General features: G+C 50.8%; 1 protein-coding gene across 1 annotated transcript in view; it reads right to left on the reverse strand.

Annotated features, from left to right (window-relative positions):
• MEGF6 (multiple EGF like domains 6) overlaps positions 1-13,773 on the reverse strand; it is an 87,833-nt gene that overhangs the window by 64,414 nt on the left and 9,646 nt on the right. The window contains exon 4 of the mRNA XM_074161457.1: positions 6,267-6,371. Coding sequence (XP_074017558.1) covers positions 6,267-6,371 — 105 coding nt within the window. The remainder of the gene's footprint in view (positions 1-6,266; positions 6,372-13,773) is intronic.

A 13,773-nucleotide genomic window follows, 5' to 3' on the forward strand; every position in this document is an offset into this window, starting at 1 on the left:
AGCTCTTTTTCACCCATTATCATGTTCCTTTGAACAGATGTGTCAGTAATACTTTTGCCCGTGTATGTGCTCCATCCCTCACTGACGAAGCTGGACAGCTTTAAACATCACAGAGCGTGTCCAAAGGCCACGCTCTACTTCAGGTACCCTTTAGAAACCCAAACTGTATGAATTTGCGTCCAGATCTGTGGAACGGAGGAAGCTGGTGATGAACACCACGATGTGCATCTCGGTGAAAGATGCAGGACCCCGGAATTCCCTATGGATGGAATCGCAAGGAGATTTGATCCACAAGTACAACCCCAGCTGTCCCCCACCTTCAGCACATTTTCCATTTTCTTCAAAACTCACTTCACAAAAGACTTTTTCTTTTTTTTTCTTTTTTTCTTTTTTTTTTTTTTTTTTTAACTGAATAAGTCCCTACACAGCCTTGGCTTGTTTCCTCTCACTAACGTTTTCAAAGAGCTCAGCACTACCTGTTTGCCAGCTATTAAATACCTAACGTTTGGCTGATGGACAAGCAGATAGCGCCGGCCGAAGCCGACCTCTGCACAAGCCGCCCTTGTTCCGCTGCCTTCCTGAGCCAAAACCAGAGAAAATCCCGCAGACAGAGCACAGCCATAATGGGGGCTGGCAAAACACCCCCCGGGCTTGGACCCTTCTCCCCTCCCCACCACAAGGCTAAACCTTTGAACGAGGGGGCTAGTTTATAAGTAAAAGTGTTGGGACTTCTTGGCTGCTGGAGAAGCGCTCTGCTTAATTTAGCCCTGGTGTTATTAACAGTGGATTCTCTCCAATGAGCTGACAGCTGAAGAACAATTGCTGCTCTTTAATCCCACAAATGGATTTTAAATCGGCCTTGTGAACTGTAAACCCATGAAACATCCAACACAATATCTTGCTACTGTCATTCTGAAATTGGCACCGGGGTCTCCTTGGAGCAGGGAAGTCACCCGAGTCCAAGCAAGCGTTCCCGCACGTGCGCACTCTCCGGTGGCTTCCCATCTCAGAGAGAGGCATCCGGCTCCTGGTCCAGGAAGAGTCCACAACATGCGTTCCTTTGCTTCTGAAGACAAAACATTTCCCGTTTGGACTTCAATGCTTGAAGTCCCCTGCAGTCCCCCTTTGGGAATCCCCTCCAGCAAAACCCCTCTCTTCCAGCCCTCCATCCCCAAAGGCTTCCAACTGAACAGCCTGGTGAGATTAGCAGGAGAAATAGGGTCATTAGTCAATCAAACAACACTGAGGGCATGTCAAATGCTTGTGCAAATGAGGGCAGGCTATAGAAGAAAGAGACAATAATGGTCTCCCCAAGCGTTGACAAAGCCATTTCAGCTGGCCTTGCAAAAGCAGACACTAATCACGGGCCCCGCTTGCTTACAGTTGACCTCTCCTTTGTGCAAAGCTAAAGAAGGTTTGGTCTGGCCGGTCCTTCAAAACGCAGCCGGGCTAATTAGAAAGGGTCCCTGTCCCTGCAGCGCAGCAAAGTTCCCACACGAGAGCCCCCCCCTGCTGAAACCATCGACTCGGCTGGGACGTTTTGGGTGAACAAGCAGCTGATGGACAGTGCGGGATGCAAATAAAAACAGCCTTTGTGGTCTCCATCCCACTTGGATGGCCCTGCCGCAACGCGGGACCCCCGGTGCGCAGGGTCTCGGTGCCGCCGGAGCCGCGTTCACCGACACCGGACCCCCAAGCGTGGGGTGGTGGGAGGATGCCAGGGCAGGAGCATCGCCCAGGCTCCCCGACACCCCCTCCCTGCCAGCAGCCAGCCCTGCACAGAAAGATCATTTACGTCCAAGCTGAAAGAAGGGAGCTCCTACGGAGAGTTTCAGCCCAGACCAAACCTCAGACAACTCCATTTATGACCCTTTCATCCACCAGACGTGGGAGATGACAAAGGGGTTGGGGTTGGGGACAACCCCGCTGCTCCCTCAGCTCAGAAACAGCCTCCGCAGTCACTACAACATCGTTCAGCTCAACCTCGTCCTCTGTTTTTCTCCTCCACGTTGCAGGGGGGAAAAAAAAAAAAAGCAGCTAAATCTCTACACTTAACAGCATCAAAAAGGCACCGAGATGCAAGAGAAAAGGTGTTGAAACCCAGAGGGGGAAGCAGGACGTACTGCAGACCTTCCTGCCAGAGCTCCCGCAGCCCCACGGAGGGGTCCTGCCTTCAGAGCGGGATGATTTAATGCAGACGGAGAGTGCCCAAATATTATCCCTTGGAGCAGCGGAGGAGGGCAGGAAGGACAGCATCTCACCCCCGGCAGCCAGGCCCATCGGGTACCGCCGGTTTTCCAGCCAGGGTAAACACAGGGTCGCGGCCGCTCTCGGCCGGCCAGTGAAAATATCCTGCGCTGAAAGGTATGATAAGAGTCTGGCCAGGAGAGAGGGCGTCCTGCCTTTAAAATAAACACGTCTGTATTTCTTTCCAGAAAAGAAAAAGTGATAGCACTAAGATCAGACACAGAGATTTCTGGAAGACGAACAACCCCATGGAATATCGCTGCGGAAAAACTTCACTCACTCTGGGTTATTTTCATGTTGTTTTCATCAAAACGGCCTCGTCAGAAGCCCCTGGACCACGATGGGATTCATCCCGGGCAGGCGCTACACAGCTCCGTTTTGGGGAACTATTTCATCATCTCAAATACCAGAATAGCTTCTTTTGTAGGTGTCAGGTGAGAAAAAAAATGATTCACTGATTAACCGTTATGTGTCTTTCCCCAAAGCTCTGAAGCAGCCTCCAACCTCCCATCCCATCCTTAAAATCCATCCCAAATGTTGGCTGACCGGCACAGAAGTTAACCACCCAGAGAACTTCTAACAGTGAAAGAGAAGATGAGAATCCAGACAGCTAGGCTTCTAACAGAAATTTGTCCAAAAAAGTATTTACCAGGAAAAATAATTTACAGTAGTCAATAATAAATTAGGATGAGTTTCTGGCTGGGATTTTCCCGTATCCTCAATCAGCACATTTTCTGTGGCAAGGACCGTGGGTTTTGGAAAATGCTGTGAATAATGAAAAGCATCACGAGACAGACAAAAAAAAAGATGAGTCAATTCTCGAGCTAGGGCTAATAGAGCATTTCCATTGGGCTTTTTGAGTTTTTCAGGAACAACATCTGTTTAAAAGCAGGATGGAAAGAAAGGTTAGAATGAAACTGTCCCAAAATGTCACCGGGGACACGAGCTGGTATCCATCACGTTAGGTTTTCCAGGAGACAAGGGCTTCCAAAGGTGCATCCCCTTCCTTCCAGCCTTTGGAGTCCCCAGACAGCCCCGTCCTAGGGGATTTGCTGGGGGAAGCAGGAGGAGGTGCCTTTGGGATGGTTATGGACAACATTGCCCAGGCAGAAGGGGGTGTCTGGGGTTACTGCTGCCCCGAGCACAAAACATAAATCACTGGGGAATGAGAATAATTTGAGGTTGTAAAAGCAAAGGAACGCTCCTGAGTCAGCTGGGCTGGGCTGTTTGCAAAAGCAACAACACTTTATAAACTTAGGTGAAGCACCACCAAGAATGATTTATCCACTTGATTTCACATTCTTCCCTATCGCCTGTAATTAGCTCACTCCAAAATAACGAGTTGGGGTCGGTTCCTTCCTTTAACTTCAGGTGCAGAGCCGTAACTCGTGTCTCCTCGGCCACCCCCGTGTGCTGCGATGCCGCTGCCTGGAGTGAAGCTCTGGAGAACGCGGGGGGTGAGGATCCGACCGCAGGGATTCGGGATTTCACACATCCATTCGAAATTTGACAGGCACGTTAGAGGTAAGCGAATCGGACAAGGAGCTTCTCTGAGCAGCCATTAAAGACATATTTTGAGTAACGACATTTTAAAGGTTCAAAATAAAGGCCAGAAATGCAGTAAGTTTCAAAAACTCTTTGTTATTATTTTCTTAATCTAGTTTTACAGTTGGGTTCTTTGCCTCTGGGTTCCAAATGGAGGCACACATGGAAAATTCACCACTAAGGTCAAATATCCTGAGAGAACAGTTCAACAGACAACTCACTTGGAATTTAAAAGAATTAAAAGGAAATTCAAAATTGCTTAGGAATACAAGTGACAACCACAGCGTACCCACCTCAGGCTTTGTTAATTGGCAGAAAAATCCTGGATTTTTTTTTTTTTAAACTCAATTTATCATTTCCAAAAAGCTCAACCATTGTCCTACTTTGATTGCCCAAACTGCAACTATATTGGAGGTTCACCCACACCTCATTTTTAACCAAGAACTATAATTTTCCAATTTCTTTGACCAACAGTTTCTCAGACCGACCATTTATGACCCAAAGCACTGACTTCGGGTCCCTCGTCCAAGGCAGGGGGGTAAGGTCAGTGCAACTACAGATGTATTTTCTTCCCCTCCAAAACCAGCCAGCCATTTCCCTTTAAAAAAAATGTTTAGGGGGGGTCTCAGAAATGTGCGCTTTATTTTCAAAGCTGCAACCAATTACAATTGTGGGAATCGCTAAACATTTCCAAATGGGAAAGTGCTTTTTACCCCTCAGGTTCTGCTCAGGAAGACGCCCGACCTTTATTTTATAAATATGTATGAGAGAAGCCTATGACAAAAAAAAAAATGCTGGAACAATTTAAGGGCTGTTTATTTCCTAGAAACCCCTGTCACGTGCAAACACAAACCCAAGCAGCAGCGCAGGATCTCCGAGAATTAGCCTTGCTCTAACCCTTCGGGGGTCAAAGGATGAGAAGGGAAGCGGGATTCTGAGTTCCGTGTTTAGGCTGCAGTTCGGAGAGTCGCTGGACGGGGTGGGGGGGGAATAAATTGGACTCACGTTACTACTGTGTCTGCAGCACGGCTAGTTTAGAAACAGAAGGCAAAAAAGCAAATAAAATGAAGTTAATTCTTATACTAAGCAGCATCCTCTTCACCTTAAAACATGGAATTTCAGCTGTTGGCATTAAACCAGCCACGGAGGTCTGAGCGACTGGCAGATTTAACCCGAATTGCTCCATTTCTGGGGGTGGGGACGTTGTGCCTCGTGTCGGAGGGGTCCGTGCCACCTCTGCCCCAGACGATGCCCAGGCTCCACTGAGGTCATTTGGCCAGTCGTGGCCAAAAGGAGCCCGAAGTAGCCCTGGTTTGGATGCCCTGCAGCAAGATCTGTGTGCCTGGGCTCCGGCACTGCTTTTTTTCTTCTTCTTAGCAAGGCAATGACTTCATTTGCCCAATGGAGAACTTGTGTGGCACCAGAAGATGGGGCAGGGGACTCGGACACCACACACAAACCACTGTCCCAGTCCAGCCCGAGGGAAGCCTCCGACTGTAACAAACACAGCTCTAACTCCCCTTAAGGACGCATATTAAAGAGCCAGAGAGGAACAAATACAGCCTGAAGTCAGCAGCATCGAGGAGGGTTTGGCCAATCTGACCGGTACAAACTTTTCTTTAAAGGCATTACCCAAATGCAACTTAAAAGGGCCTTTTAAGCACTTCTAAATTGACTCTTGTAACAACAGTTAAAGTTCCTTAAAACAGATGCACCAGGAAAAATGCTGTGGAGCCGGGTGGCTCAGCAGCCACAGCCCAGCTCCACCGCGTAGCCGGTATCCTCTAAAGAGAATTCAACTAATTGTTACTGCCCTGCACCTCGCAGAATTAGAGGGCAGAAAAGGGACAGCCATTCCTCTCTAAACCCAGTACAAGGCACGTTTTTTCTCGCCGTATACGCGCCGGGAGAACCATCCCAGCTCTTAGCAGTTGTTTGCTATGGACTATTGTCTTACCGAATCAGAACATCTCTGAATTGCCCAACACAGGAAACTCAATAACCTTCCAGAGAGAATATGGATATTGCAGGGAAGGTTAATTAAATAAAGCTTAGCAGCCCCCAAAATAAAGCCTGGCCAAAGATATAACCGATCCAGCTCGTTCAGACCTCAACCATTTTCCCTTCATTGCCGCGCTCCGTGGGCCGTGACCCCGGGGTTTCTTTGTTTGACCCAACTTTAATCAGCTTCCTTCTCCGATTCCAGCAAATCCCCAGGAATAAGGGCCATTGTACAGTACAGAGCTACGTTTCACAGCAAGTCACGATAAGCATTTCCTTTCCAAACATCCAAGTTCCCCAAACATTAGAAACAGTGGCCAAAAGAGTAGGGAGCGGATTATCGGAGTATTGCAGATAAAACAATGGCTAGGATAAAAAAAAAAACCAACAACAAAACATTGGGGCATCCCTCGCTCTTTATCCTCCTGGCTTCCGACTCAAAATTAAAGGGTGAATTTGTGCAGATTTCTTACCGTACTGACAGCGAGGCCCTCGGAAACCAGAGGGGCAATGGCAGAGCTGCGACCGTCCCCCTGCGCAGTTCCCACCGTTGAAGCACAGCCCGTGGCCGCAGACGGCTGTAAGGAGGAGGGAGAGAATCATTCCCGAGAGCACGGTCAGGGGCGTCCACCCACTAATAAAGACCCATTGATGGATGGATTCCCACAGTACTTACAAAAACACCGTTGAGCCATTTTTGAAAGGCGGCTCTTTTTCTGGTGGGCAATGCAATACTCAAACAGTACACAAAGCCTCCCCAAATTTAGGCTAGGCAGTAAAATACCTTAGGCAATGTCTGAGGGGCTTTTCTCATAAGCGAAAATTCGCAGGAAAACATCAGCAGAGCTGCAGGGGCGCTGATGAAATAATGCTTTTCCAGCCGACAAGTGGGTAAAATAGAAAACGACTCCCACAGAACCATAGCAGATCTTGGGGCAACAAAGATAACTCGTTTACTTGGAAATGGGAGGCATCTTTCAGGGGGGGCAAAGCACTGGGAGCTGCTTTGAACCCCTCTGCCGGGCTCTCCTGGAGAGCCGGCTGCCCCAGCACGGGTCACCTTCCGGACGGGCGAGAGGATGAAATAGAGCTAAACTGTACGTGAGCCCGAGCAGCCCCGATGCTCTGTTCTCACCAAGTGGAGTGTAAAATGTACACAGAGGCAGAGAATGCTCAATTAGGCTTCTGAAATCCACCTTTTCAAACCGTCTAAATAAAACCACAAACAAGGGTAGGGTTTTTCTTTTTTTCCAGTGAAACATAACGTTTCTCACAACTCATGAAATGCAGCCAGTATGTTATACTTCCCATTCGGAAATGCTCGTCTCGGAAGGAGACACGCTGTTAACAAGTGATGCTGACACGTGTGCCGGGCTTTGTCAGAGTGTAAGGACACAGAGCAAGAGCCGATCTCCCTCTTTAAGTCCATTTAAAGATTCAGACGATGAAATTTTCTCTCTATTCACTGATCTGGACACAGCTGTGTTGCCGGCCAATTGCTCTTTCCTTTCTTTTTTCCTGCATTTCCTCTTCTCTCCCCACCCACCCCCCCGCCTTGTTCTCGCTTTCATTGAACAAACTAACAAAATCCAAGAAAAATGGGATTGGGTAGGAACACACCTCACAAAAGCTGTGGGAAAGCAGGTAATGGGGAGCAAAAAGAGCATCATCCATCCCCACTGTGTCGGGATGTCGGGGTCCTGGTCCAGCAGCTCCCCCCTCGTCTGCCCCGAGCCCCTGCTCAGCCCGGGCTGGGTCATGGACCCCGAGCAGCGATGGGACAGAGGCACTAGAGCTCGTGCATCCCGGGCAAGAAAGTGCTGTGGCTGCCACCATCACCTGCCTCAGGAGCCCTCGTGTCCTGTTGATCCAGCTGATGGGTCCAGGGAAGGTAATTATTTCAAGTAGCTGAAGTTACAAAAGGCAGAGCTGGCGACCCCAGAGCTGTTGGCTCAGAATAGAAAGCACACAGAATGGGGACGAGCAGGAAAACGCCGACGGAGCCAAGTGGGGCTCACGCTGGGATTTACTGTGGATAGTGACCCAGGCTGCCGCCCGCACCGCCCCGGCTGGAGCCACTCGCCAGGAGAATAAGCGAACCATCAACCTGCAAACACACACTGCGTCCTCGGGGAGATGCCAAGTCTCCTCTGCTGAAGCAAAGAGGAGGTTTGTCTTTGGCTGTAGTGGAAGAAATAGGGGGAAAACCGAGTGCAATGCTTTTCTGCTGCTAGGAGAGTCAGGGGTTATTCCAGCCCCAAGGCACACGTGGGGGTAGAGGAGCTGGTGGCTGGTGTAGGATGGTCACAAGCCACCAGTGACCCCACTCCAGGCCCACGGCCAGGGTTTGCCCCGGGAAGGTGCCGCTGGCTTTGCTGACACAGCAGAGGAACACACAGCAATTCTTCGCGCTCGAGAAAAGCACCTTCCAGAACGATACCAGAACTGGCCTCCCCTCCAATCTTCAGCAGTCACACCGTGCGCCAGCGGGCTGCCTGGGTCCGGGTAAAGAATGTTTTCAAAGATTTCACTTTGTAAAGAAAAAGTGACGTTTCTGACCGACTGCATTGTCCCACGCGCTCCCGGTCACGCTCACGCCGTGTCTGCAGCTCCTCAGGCTGAATCCACATCACCTGGGAAAACAGCGCAGCAGCATCTCCTGCGTTGGCATTACCTGGGCTCAGGAGTGCAGACAGACCCAATGAACGACGAGATAAGTAAAAGCTCATGGAAAAGCCATTTTTTTCTTCTCTAAAGCTGCAAGGCTGCCAGTTCTGCATCTCCTGACTGCCTAAGGAAAAAGCCGGAGAATACATCTCCAGCAGGCACAGCCTGGGAAGTGACTGTCAGCTACTCAGTGGGGTTCAGCGAGGTCCCCAGTGAGGTCCCCAGGGCAGTGGAGAAGTCCCCAACCAGAAGGTTCCAGACCCTGCTCAAGGCCAGCAATGAAACAGCACCTTTGCTATTACTGACTGAACACACACAGCCTGGGATTTAATTACAAACCTACCCCTGATATGGAACCACCTGAAAACAATGTTTTTTTAACAGCGCTCCTTGGACAGAGGTTTCCCCCGGCGCCCTCTCTGTAACTTTTCCCTCCTCTTTGCAAGTTGGGAGCCCCCTGGTTTCTCTTCCCCTTCCAGCTAAAGCTGTCACTAATTAGTAACAGAAAAAAAGCAGGTCTGTGATTACACATTTCATTTCGTGTCATTATAACAGGGGAGGAAAGGCACCCCGTGCAGGCTTCAAAAACCGCTCCAAATACTTGGCACAGAATATTGGGTGCCTTATTCCAAAACACCAATCGTGCATTCAAGAAGAAAAAAAAAAAAAAAAAAGGAATTGCAGATGGAAACAGTGCAAGGAAGGTTTGCATTTTTGGGGCAGATTGGCAGGACATTTTGTGCACACAAGGACAAAAATTTGCAACGTTATCAATGCGTTTCCATAGATAATTTGGAACTTTAAGGCATACGCACAAAATCAGAGACGGGGAGAGCAGGTAGTACCCGCACAGAAGGAACCCAAAGCTTGTGTCCTCACAACTCCCAACGCCGAAAGGTTTCATCCGCTGCAGAAAGCTCACCGACAGCTTGCGTGAAGCTGCCTGGAATTCGCAAATACTCTGCCTCCTCACCACAGTTTGGAGAGGCACAAATCGGCACCTTGTTTTGGGGCTCAGGGAAAGCCCAATGACTGGGTGAAACCCCAAGGCTGGCCAACCCCTGGGCACTAGACTGTCAGGTATTTACACAATTCTTATCATAATGCAATCAGTTACAACCTCCTCTACGTGGGCGTCTAACAACCACATTACTAAGCTTCCCACTATTCGACCACTAAATCCTCCATAGATCAAGCATCGGCTCTGGTTTTTCCTGCAGAAACACAATTGACTTCCTCATTGCCCCCCCTGTGCTAAATCCTGGTGCTGCCTCACACAAGGCTTTCCGCCTGGGCTGCGTTGTTTAAGGAGGTTTTGTGAAGGTTTAGGTGAATACGACGTTCTACAGATTAGCACGTTTGCTATCAAAAGACACGCTCTTCCTAGACAAAGCCACGTACCTACTCTAAGGACATTAGCTCTGTCTCTTCTTTCCCAACACAAGGGCCAGAGCTCGGGTCCAGGCTGTCGGATCAGGGAGCCCTGACCCAGCTCCACTCGCCCACCCAAGTGAGAGCTTCTTCCAAGTCTCCTTCTCACCGATCTCCCACCTCCCCACGCTTTGCACCTTGGATGCGCCAGAGCTAAAATACTTAAGCCTCAGCCTTGGCTCTTTTAAGGACCTGATGATTTTTCTGATCCCCCCCATCAAAAAGAGATTCTTTAGTAGCACAAAGGCAGCATTGAGGGCCAATTACTCATCTACCCAAATTAATGAAACAGTGATGAAACGCTTCAAAAAGCCAGTTATCTTCTCGTCTAATGTTTTAGTTGCTTTTCATTGCCACGCGTCCTTGGGGACCGTGCTGATCCCCTATCAATCCTGTCCTGGCCTGCTGGTGCGGAACACTGGAAGCTGGGAAACCCTTCCATCACCAGCATCTCGCTGGGCTGAGCCGCGTCGTGCGATGCCCGGGATTACGAACACTTCCCCCAAGCATCCTCCCGCCTGGAAAAGCAGGAAGAGCTCCTGGTAGCCAGCGTTTTGCTGCAAATCCCATCCCCAGGTGTGTGCCAAGATTTTCTGGGGCTGAAGCCTTAGGTTTGCTAGCTCTGGTCCTGCGAGAAGGGCCGTCTTCTGCTTCCTCCCTCTCCTTCGGGCCTCTATTAGACAGAATTGACTGAGCGGCCAAATCACATAATAAGGCAGTTTGGTTTTCCCCGGATCTTTCACCTTAATCACCTAAAACCCAGCCTTTAGACATGGTCCCAGGGAAGCTCAGCCTGCCTGCCTGACGCCCTCTTTGCCGGCAGCACTCGGCCCTCGGCTCAGCGAGACCCGGAGCACAACAATGGAAAATATTAGGAGCAATTGCAGCGACACAAATCAGGGATTAGAAGATCCGGGTGTTATTCTTGGCCGTGTCCCAGATTCCCTGAATGACCCGGACAATTCCCTGCTCTGTGCTTCGGGCTGGCACATAGAGAGTGGAAACCATAATAACCTACTTCCCAGCCCAGTGGGGCTGAGGGGCCGGCGCCTCTCCCTCCCCTGCGCTTCCCAAGCCTTCTGCAAACCCGCTCCTAATTCAGGGCGACATAACTTAATGCAATGGAAATTTGGGAAAAGGGTAACGGCGCTGCTCTGGGAAACGGGAAAGAAAGGACAAACTGCAGAAAGCACGGCCGTTTTCTGTTGGAAAGGCTGGGCAATAGCTTTTCGCGAGGGTTTAGCAAAGCTGGATCCTGGGGAAGTGGGAGACGAGACTGGTTTAAAAGGAAGCATGATGGAGAACAGCATTTCTCCTACAGGGCAGGGGCTCACCGAAGTACAGCGCTTCTGCCACCCTCTGCGTGGACGACGATGGTCTCCCAGGGCAGCGCCTGTTGGAAGCTCAACCAGCACCAGGCTCCATCCCAGGTTCAGAAGTTCAGTCAAAGCCTTTCAGCTGAGAAAACAATGAGCCCCCAGGAGCCAAGAGGTGATGTGCAAAGGAAAGTCAGCCTCGTAGGGAAATTAAATTGTTAACCGAGCACGCTTCCTGCCGAGCCTTCTGACCTGTATCGCAAATAACAGAGCGGCTCCCCCAGCCCCTGCCTGGCCCTGCACCCTGCCCGTGGGCTCCGGGGCGATGGAGCCACTTGCCCGAGCCTGCGAGCCAGGACAGCATCCGAGCCCGGCGACGGTGGCCAGCCCCGCTGTGCTCTCATCCTGCTTGCTGGGTGAGATCCTAAAGCTGAGCAGAGCCGGCAGGACAGAAACGTGGTTCAGGGCGCGGGAGTTGACTCTGGAACCTTCTAATAGACCATTTGTGATTAATAAAAATTTCTCTTTTAACAAGGCAATTAAGATTCAGCTGCTCCCTGCTCAGCCCTTGGGGATGCTTGGAGGGGCTTTCACCGTGTCTCAGACTCTGATGCTTCCTCCCACCCACTCACCAAATGAACAGTAATTTTTGCTCTACCTGAGCTAAAAATCAAAGCAAAGCGTGATCCTAACGAGTGCTGGATGAAAACTCAAGATAAAGACAACTAGGGACGGTGACCAAAGCTTTAGACCAGCAGCTCCAGGGACGAGCTGTTCCATGCCCTTGATCCAGCTCATTAACAATCAGTTCGGGTATTTCCATCCCACTCCAGCAGATCCAGGCTCCCTCCCCGGCTGCAGTCCCAGGTCTCCTGCCCTCACTGCTCTTCCAGGCTGAGCCCTCGGCCCCAGCACCTCTTGTGTAGTTCTCAGACAACATTGCAACCATGAGCAGGTCACCACGTACTAAATCTTCCAGCAACGGTCTCCTCTTTAGCCTCTTCCATATTTATTGCTCCCCTTGGTGCCTTTCTGCCTCATCGTGCCATTTCTGAGCATGGCAGGGGCCGCCCCGAGAACACGGAGGGGATGTCTGGGGCTGAGCTCCAGCTCCTCCACGCAGACCAAGAGCTACAGACTTGGTGGGACTCGGCTTTTCAACATCTCGAGCTGAAAGTCAAGATGATGGGGATTACCAGACACGCAGGCCCCTTGTCCTAATCAGCAAAGGGCATTAACTGCGTTATTGAGCCCGTGTGGAATTTAAGTAGCATCTCAGAGGCCACTTGAAACTGAGAAGTTTAGTCTGAAAGTCAATCTATCAGTAGCCAGGCAGGGAAAGAACCTGATGCCACGCTAAAAATGCAAAGGGTGTCTTGACTTCTGACCTTTTTCCTTCCCAAAGGGGACTGAGCGGATGAAAGCTCCGAGACAGAGGGCAATGGAAAGGCAATAAGCCCTCACGCTTCTGCTCCCAGCAGAAGAGAGGGGACAAAAAGCAGGGATGCTGCCAGGGCGCCGGGCACCCTGCCTTTCCGAGGCCGGATCCGACAGCTGCGGGGTGTTGTGAGGAAGCACAGCCGCCACGCGCCCGAACGGCTCGGTCGGAGAGGAACAAAGAAATCAAATATTCTCTCAGACTGGCGAGATCTCTGAGGAGCCATCAGTCTTCAGGCCACTTGGTTTCAGCGCCGTTTTACAGGGTGTTTCTATGAAATTTTCCATCTCCTTCCAAGCTCCTGGCTCCCAGCAGAGCCCACGCACCCCGAGTGCCCGAATCCCCCCCTCCCAGCTCCCTGCGGGCCCTTGTCTCACCTCTAACTGCTCAGAAACACAAAAGCGCTTGTCAAGAAAAAAAGCACACCCCTTTTTTTTTTTTGCTACAGACAGTCAGCAACCTCGGCAAACGGCAGGGACGCTCGGGATGGTGGCTGCGAAGGGGCAAACTCTCCTCTTCCAGGCACCAGCGCTGGCTCCGAGAGCCCAGAACAGCTCGACTGAACCGGTACCAACCACGTGCTGGGGCCTCCCGTGTCCCACCGCTACTGAGCGTTCCCGTCAGATGTCAGATGGTATCTCACCACCAAACAAGCAGCCGGCCTTGGCCGGCTACACACAAGTCTGCCGCGGCAAAAACTTCCCCCAATAAAACATCACAGGGGTTGAAGTTTTTTTATTTTTAAGGAAAAGCGATGAGCAGTCCAGCATTCGGAGCAGCCAGCGCTGCGGTGAAGGGATGCCAGCCTCCAAGGAAACCCAAGATAAGGTGTCCTTACCGGAGCGATCCTACCCCACGGTGTCCAACAGCCCTAATTAAACTGTCAGCAGCGATGGCCTTCCCCACCTTTGTGCTGCTGGAACCCCATCAATGATCTCTGAAGATGAATAGGAAGGGCCACAAATCCCCTTGACGTATTTTGGCACCGTTTCATCGCCCTCAGCAGAGCCTCGGCGGGGAAGGCAGGCTGGCTGGCCACCGCTGGGCACAAACCAGAAGATGCTCTGACACACGCGGTGCCCTGGCTGCCTTCCCCTGCCTCGGCAGCTCTCTAATATTTACTGACTC

This window comes from Numenius arquata, chromosome 20, assembly GCF_964106895.1.
Source record: "Numenius arquata chromosome 20, bNumArq3.hap1.1, whole genome shotgun sequence".
Lineage (NCBI taxonomy): Eukaryota > Metazoa > Chordata > Aves > Charadriiformes > Scolopacidae > Numenius > Numenius arquata.